A 7,703-nucleotide genomic window follows, 5' to 3' on the forward strand; every position below is an offset into this window, starting at 1 on the left:
CTTGTCGACACTTCAGGTTTTTTTATTGTAGCCATCCTAATGGATGTCAGGTGATACTTCATTGGGGTTTTGATTTTCATTTATCTAATGTTAGTAATATTGAGCACCTTTTCATGTGCTCATTTGGCTATTTGTATATCCTCTTTGAAGAAATGTCTAGTCAAGGACTTTGCCCACTTTTAAATTGAGTTACTTATTTTGTTGTTGTAGCTGAGATTTAAATGTTCTTTATGTATTCTGGATATTAACCCCTCAACAGATATATAATTTGCAAATATCTTCTCTCATTCTGCAGGTTGCGTTTTTACTGTGTTGACTGTGTACTTTGATACACAGAAGTTTTTAAGTATGATGTAGTCCCATTTCTCTGTTTTTGCTTTTGTCACCTGTGCTTTTGGTGCCATATCCAAAAAATCATGCCAAATCAACGCATGAAGTTTTCCTCGATATTTCCTTCTAGGAATTTTATACTTTTTGGTATTATAGCTAGTTCTTTCATCCATTTTTAGTAGATTTTTGTATATAGCATAGGGTTAGGGTCCAACTTCATTCTTTTGCATATATATATCTAATTTTTCCAACATAATTTGTCTTTTCCCTATTGAGTGGTCTTGGCACCCTCACCAAAGATCATTTGACCATATATGTGAGGATTTATTTCCGAGATTTATATTCTATCCCATTTTTCTATGTCTTTGTGACAATATCATGCTGCTTTAATTACTGTAGCTTTTTAATTACTGTAGTTTTGAAATCATAAAGTGTGAGACCTCCAACATTGTTCTTTTACAAGATTGTTTTGGCTATTTGGGGTCCCTTGAGATTCCATGTGAATTTTAGAATGGATTTTCCTATTTTTGAAAAAAGTGGGGTTTTGACGGGGATTGCATAGAATCTATAGTATTTGACATCTTGACAATATTGTCTTTCGATCCATGAACATGGGATGTCTTTTCATTTAATTGTGTCTTCTTTAACAGTTTTCATCAACATTTTCTAGTCTTCAGTGCAGCTTTAACATTTTGTTTACAAGTCCTTCACCTCCTTGGTTAAGTTTATTCCCCAAAAGATAATTTTTTTAAAAAAAGCTACTGCATCTAAGCAGGAGGGAGTTCTTCTTCCATTTTCTTCTTTCCTTAGTCAACGTAAAGTCTAAATAACTGCCACATGGTATTTAATTGTTCCTTTTTAAGAAACCATACTTGCAGGTCAAAATAGCCTTAATAATTGTGTATTGTCAGCTTAGTTCAAAGCAGCTCACTTAGGTCCCAGCCCAAGACCAGGACCACCTGGGACCCAGAAGGCACATTCTCCAAAGACAACTTTCACTGCGAAGATTAGCCGTGTGTAACTGGCAACCGTTGGAGAACTGAAGATGAAGGACTGTATTTTTTTTTTGTTTTGTTTTCCAGCATGGACTATGCAGTTAGACTGAGCCCTGAGACTGCTAATTACAACAATTTCAATAAATACAAATAACTCTAACCCACCATGCCACCAGTCTTTGGAGCAAAATAGGAGCAATTATATTTCAAGCAAGTCAGTTCAAAGGCATGACTAACTCCTTACAAGGAGCCAAATTGTCCATGGGTGTTGAGTGGCTGTGAAACATCACGCCCTTCATCTCTGCCAAGGAGCAGGTTCAGGTGTGCACAGGTAGGTTTGGCCGCCAGCCTTCCCTTGGGAGAACAAGTGCTATAGTCCCTGGTCAGACTCCAGGCTGAGCTCAGAACATCAAAGGAAGTCATTGGTGGAGAGTGACTTGTCCTGACAGCAGCAACATCATCTCGACATCCAAGTCCTGTGCATTTTGATTGAAGTTTCCCCTCAACCCTAACGCCATCAGAGCGAGGTGTAGGCCTTGAGGAAAGCCCCCCTGTCCAGCAGGCTCACTTTTCACACAGCTGCACCTCATCCCTGAACCTCACCTGCACAGCTCAGCCAGCCCACTGCTGCTGTGCTCCCAAAGAGGACGGGGACAGAACGTGACAGAGGCCACAGGGACTGAGCAGGCAAAGGAGTCCTTTACAATTTCTCTTCAGCATGAACCAAGTGACATCCCACAGTACAACAAAGACTTATCATGCGAGTAGCTCATGAGCACACAGAGGATGCCAACTCAGGTGTGTCCTTGTGCGAGCGCTGGGTGAGAGGAGAAGGTAGATAAGGCCTCAGCCTTCTGAGCACGAGTGGCCAGCCCTGCCAGGCAGTTGACCCAGGCAGTGGCAACAAGTGACAGAGTTCCCTGTCCCAACCCCTCCCCCAGGGTTGCCCCAGCCCTGGGAAGCCAGCACTGGGGAGATGCTAGACCCTCATGTTGGTGCCCCTCCTCCCGTGGTCATGAAAAACAACAAGCGGACTCTGACCTCCTGAGGACATACTGGAGAGCAAAACAAGAGTAATCAGCGAGATGGGCCTGAGTCCAGCCCGCAGCACAGGGCTTGCCAGGTGCTCCCTGCTGAGCCTGAGTCCAGCCAACAGCAGCTTGGAAATCAACTGACAGTTGCTGAGCTGAGAGTTATCCACGGTCCCAGGTAACCTGGAAACTATGTAGCTCAGACGAGGCACCCACAGACCTATATTGAGAGAAAAGGGGAGTCAGAAGGTATTTAACATGTTTTTAACTATTGTGATGTGAGCTCAGGTCCCAGGAGCTGGCTGCCTGAAGGGTGGATCTGATGAGGATCCCACAGCCCTCCGCAGCAGCCTCAGGGTCCTCTCCCCAACAAGGACCACTTCTCCTGACCAAAGGAAAGGAGGAGATGCTGACTGCAGGGTCCCTGCTGAAACCGTGTCTCTCCTGGAAAGGGAAAGGAGGGCTGCCACAGCCCTGACTCCACTTACATGTGAGCAGGGACATGCCACTTCCTCGGGTTCAAATCCTAACTCAGTCACTTACTGGCTGTGTTAGGGGATTAACGAGCTCATTCATATAAACCATTCTACGAGAGTCTGGCAGGCACATGGCCGGCCTTAGGCCTTTGTCTGTGGTTATGACTGTTATCTTCGTTAGTCATCACTTAGAGAGAGACGTGCAGAGCTCCCATGATGGGGTGTGGAAGACAGCACAATCAGCAAACACTGCGTTAGAATAGTCGAGGTCAGCGGCAAAGTTGGGGGTGTGCGTGAAACGGGAAGAGGCCATAGCCAGGGGGGTGTCAAAAAGGAGGAAGGGCCTGGGAAAAGTCACCATCCAGCAGGGAGCCCATGGGAACCCACGGTGGAGGGCCCTGGATGGCCCAAGTGCCTGCCGTGCCTCCTAGACCCCCGCCCCCCTCCCAGTAAGCTGTGCTGCCCTGAGGGGGTGGGACAACTCCCCGGAGCCGGGCTCCCTAGAAGGCCCAGCCATCACCCTTCCACCTAAACAGAGGCCTGCAAATCACCAAGGCCTCCTTGGTCTCTAACCTTGGAGCCAGCAGGACATACAATCGCCTGTGAGCCCAGAGCAAGACCACAGCGGGCCCGAACCGTGACCGCCTCAAAATGCGACGTGAGAGAGACTGGCAGAGTCCTCCTTCCCCAGATCATCCACGACATCTGTAAAGACCCCACCACTACAGCTTCATCCCTGTGGATTCATTCTACCACTGTCAGGCTTCAGGAGCGCCCACCACACGGAGGTTTAGACACTGTTGCCTAAACTCTCCAAGTTCATCTGAAGCGAGCTCATCACAGCCGCTCTAAGCCCCTGCCCTCCAACCTGTCTCTTACCTGGCGGAACACACACAGTCTACGTCTCTGCAAACCTGGACCTCAGCCTCAGTGCTCCTTCTCCTCCACAGCACCCCATCCCCTCCGCAGCACCCCATCCCCCTGGTTCTGCCGCTTCACCTCCTCCGTGTTTCTTGAACCTCCCCTTTCTCCCAGCCTACACTAGAGTCTGGACACCACTGGCCTGGCAGCCTCAGAGCTGGGTCCCCCAGCAGGCCGCGGAGGATGCCCTCTGCTCATCCACCCTCTGCAAAGACCCCCAAGAAGCATCTCTGTGAGGCTGTACCCCACAAAGCTGGCATTTGTCTTGGCCCTAAATGGCCGAATATTGTCTATTTCACATGTTTCAACCGATAAACGGTGGAGAGGACTCCAGAGGTCCTGTTTCGAATCCTCAGTAGCTCCACTTGCCAAGCTGCTTAGCTACCTAGCTCCAGCCTATCCTTTCACATTACCCAGCAGCACCAAACACGCAGCTTCTAGAACTCTCCCTCCGTTTCGCCTTGGCTGTGACTTGGCTGTGTAGCCCTTCTGCCTGGCGTTATCCACATGTTCTCCTCTCTTTTCCCACTTGTCCTTTAGACCGAGACAAGCTGTCACCTCCTCCAGAAAGCCTTCCTTGACCAGCCCTCGTCCATAGTAAGTAGTGCCCATGCTCCTAAAGCTTCCCTGGGATTAACACTGCACTGACCACATTGGCTTCAGTGATCTGTTTTTCCTTCCACTTCCGGCTCTAGTGTAGAACTCACAGGGCAGGAACAAGGTTTTCATGTCCCCAGCACCGGGAACAGCAGGCCTTGGTTAACACATACTGAGTGACTCACAGGAAGGGTTGGCTGGAGCTCATTCACACTAGCATGTAAATGACTGATACACATCTTTTCCTGAAAACAACCCTTGCTGGGGGAGAGGAAGGGGAAACCCCAGAGCCCTGGGCAAGTGAAGCGGAGGAAGCAGCCCCACCTGGAGAGGGACAGGTCCAGGGAGTCCGGAGGCCCAGCGTCAACCCTGGTTGTGAAGGTGGGCTCCGTTCTGCACGCCTCCCGAATGGCTTGGGTGGAGGGAATCGTGGTTCCTATTTGAACAAGTGAGAGGCCCTTAAGGCAGTTTCTAGACGGAAAACTTCTCAAAGGGACTGGGAAGCGTGGGCAGCTCGGGAAATCGGAGCATCTAAGCACAGAAGCAGCTGAGCAGGTGAACTCCAACTGCCTCTGCTCAGAGCGGCTGCTTCCCAGCAAACCGCAGTCCTGCCCCCACGCCCGCGCACACTGAGGATTGGCACTTCACACAGACTAATTAACAAATAGCAGGGCGATTAAATCACGCAGCCCATGGTATTTTCCTAACTCCTCTCAGTGGCGGCAGAGCATGAAAGTGAAATCAGGAGCTCTCCCCAGAGGCCTCGCTGCCGACCGCAGGCCGGTCTTCAGAAGGAGCAGCAGCCACCGAAGAGGCACAGCCCTCACGCACTCCGGAGACCATGGACAGCTGCCTCCATGGCCATGTCCTGCCCTGTCTCCCCTCCTAGTCCTGGGCTGGGCTCTGGCCCCCCAGGAGTAGACAGCAGGTCCCGGTCACTGGCTTTCCGTGCTTTCTGTCCCTGGGTCTTGCCCCTTGTGCAGAGCTGCTGGCTGCCCCCCTCAGCTCCCACCCACCTGCTCTCAGGGCACAGCTGCTCCAAAGCCGCCCCTCTCCTTCCTCCCCTTGGCTCCAGGCACGGGCGCTGGGTCCCGCCTGGACACTCACGCGTTCGGTTGTCTTCTCTCCTGCTGGTCAAGCACCCCTTTCTGCTGAGGTTCAACTCCTCTGGGCTCTGTCCTCCTCTCTTTACACGGCAAACCGAGGACTCAGCTGCCCCTTGTTCAAATGCCAGGAGAGGGATCCCAGCCAGCAGTCCAGACAGAACACTCCAGATGCTCCGTGACACTCAGACAGATCCTTGCAGAAGAGAGACTTTCTAGAGCCTGGACAATTCCATAAATGGCCGTAAGGACCTTGCTGTAAGGACTGTGCTCTGGGAAACTGGGTTTTCCCTCTATGAGTTAGAATTCCATGACAACACCGCCCCCAAAACACAGATGCTTTTACCTCTGTTCATACAGCCATTAAAATTCATTAAAGCCACCGACTATCATTCTACTGAAAATCATTTATAACATATCAGACTTACAACAGAGTTTGATGTTGCATAGTATTCAATTTGATCAAATCAGTCAAGACATAGAAAGCTCCCATAAGGAGAAGAAAGAGGGTGATGTAGAAATATAAAGGGGTAAATGATGGCACGATGGCTAGAGTGCAGAGTGCACAGAAACCAGAATTCACCTTCCTCAAGGCTAGCTCAGGGCAGGATCCTAACACACACACACACACACACACACACACACACGCTCAGGCATGCACGTACATGTACACACACATGCACACGTGTGCACATGCATGTACCTAAGCACACAGTGGCTTCACATTACTGCTCGATCACTCCTTTCTGACATGCAAACGCTACTTTGCACTTTTCACCCGCTCCCCAACTAGGAATTCCTGCATACTTATCCCCAGAAGTTAGAATTCACATGGCAGATAATAGAATTTCTGCCAATTAGTTCACTTATTTAACAAGGTAGGCTCTTTCTCTTCCAGAAATGGTCATCTGTAGGTTATCATAACATTTCACGTGGGCTTCCTCCAGGGAACAGGAAGGAACAAGGACAGTCAGCAACTGTCTGGAGAGCATTGCCTTGCTGGTTTAAATGCTCCAGCAAGCGTTTGCAGTGGGACCAACAGCAGGTAGAGACACGGGTGGAGTGTGCTGGGGGCAGGAGGAACTGCCTGGGAAGGTAAAAAGGAATGGGAAGAAAGAGAGGGACCATCCCAGAGAAGAGCAGTGTGATCTTGATAACTTCAATGCCTGTCAGCCAAGCATTCAGGATTTATTTCTACCCAAATTATCCTCAGAGAGGCAATGGCCTCATTCAGTGCGGTGGAGAAATGGGCTCTAGCTCCTAGGTGAGAATGGCGGCCAGCCTCTGCGGATGGACAGGAGAGCTGCCAGAGAGAGCCAGGGCCATCCTGGTGGCGGTCGCAAGTCTCACCCCAACCCGCTCCAAACCCACCCCAGAGGCAGGTGCTACCAACGCCATGTAAAGCACCTGCTGAGGTCTGGGAGAGACCACGCCCATAATCACAGCAGGGCGTTTGTTGTGCTTTTCAGAGTCAGCCCATTACTCCTGCTGAGACGCCAGCATCTATGTGTGCCAAGAACGCTGTGACTAAGGGCTATTAACAGGGTGGCCCTAGTTCACTGGAGAAATTGCCTGACTTTCAAGAAGTTCCCCATCTCGTTCCTTTCTGAAGGGTAAGTGTAATGTAGACCTAGGTCATCGTTTGTATTAGAAGACACGTTGGCCGCTTCACTGAGTCAGGCTTTCACTGAAACATAATCGCTACTCACCTCCCAAAACAGAAACTACGTCGCACTACATTATTCCATATTATACTCTGTGGTGCTGTATAATATCATACTGGACTACACTATACTGTGTAATATGCTATACTGTGTAATATCATACTGGACTACACTATATTATGCTGTACTATACTACACTATGTTATACTATACTATACAATACGACATTATACTGTGTGTACTACACTGTCCTCTGCTGCACTACACTATGCTATGCAACACTACACTATACGATGCCACACTATACTAAACTACACCACGCCATACTGTATTATACTCTACCACACTATATTATGCTACAACACACTACACTATGCTACACTATGCCATATTATACTATACCATACTATATTACACTACACTACAATATGGTTCACTATGCTATACTATACCACACTATATTATACTACACTATATTATGCTACACTATACTACACTATGCTGCACTATACTGTATCATACTATGCTACCCATACTATACTATGCTATAAAACAATACACTGTGCTATGCTACACTATACTATAT

At 48.8% G+C, this 7,703-nt stretch overlaps 1 protein-coding gene across 1 annotated transcript; it reads right to left on the reverse strand.

Moving 5' to 3' along the window:
• Positions 1-1,492: 1,492 nt before the first annotated feature.
• On the reverse strand, positions 1,493-4,170 carry LOC101020420 (the record flags this gene model as incomplete). Its single annotated transcript, XM_017956322.3, is given in 9 exon segments — positions 1,493-2,310; positions 2,313-2,345; positions 2,348-2,392; positions 2,395-2,448; positions 2,451-2,504; positions 2,507-2,548; positions 2,551-2,576; positions 3,712-3,776; positions 3,778-4,170. Coding segments are annotated over 9 exon segments (903 nt in total), but the record flags the coding sequence as incomplete, so codon positions are not given.
• Positions 4,171-7,703: the final 3,533 nt, after the last annotated feature.

This window comes from Papio anubis, chromosome 4 (genome assembly GCF_008728515.1).
Source record: "Papio anubis isolate 15944 chromosome 4, Panubis1.0, whole genome shotgun sequence".
NCBI classification, from domain to species: domain Eukaryota; kingdom Metazoa; phylum Chordata; class Mammalia; order Primates; family Cercopithecidae; genus Papio; species Papio anubis.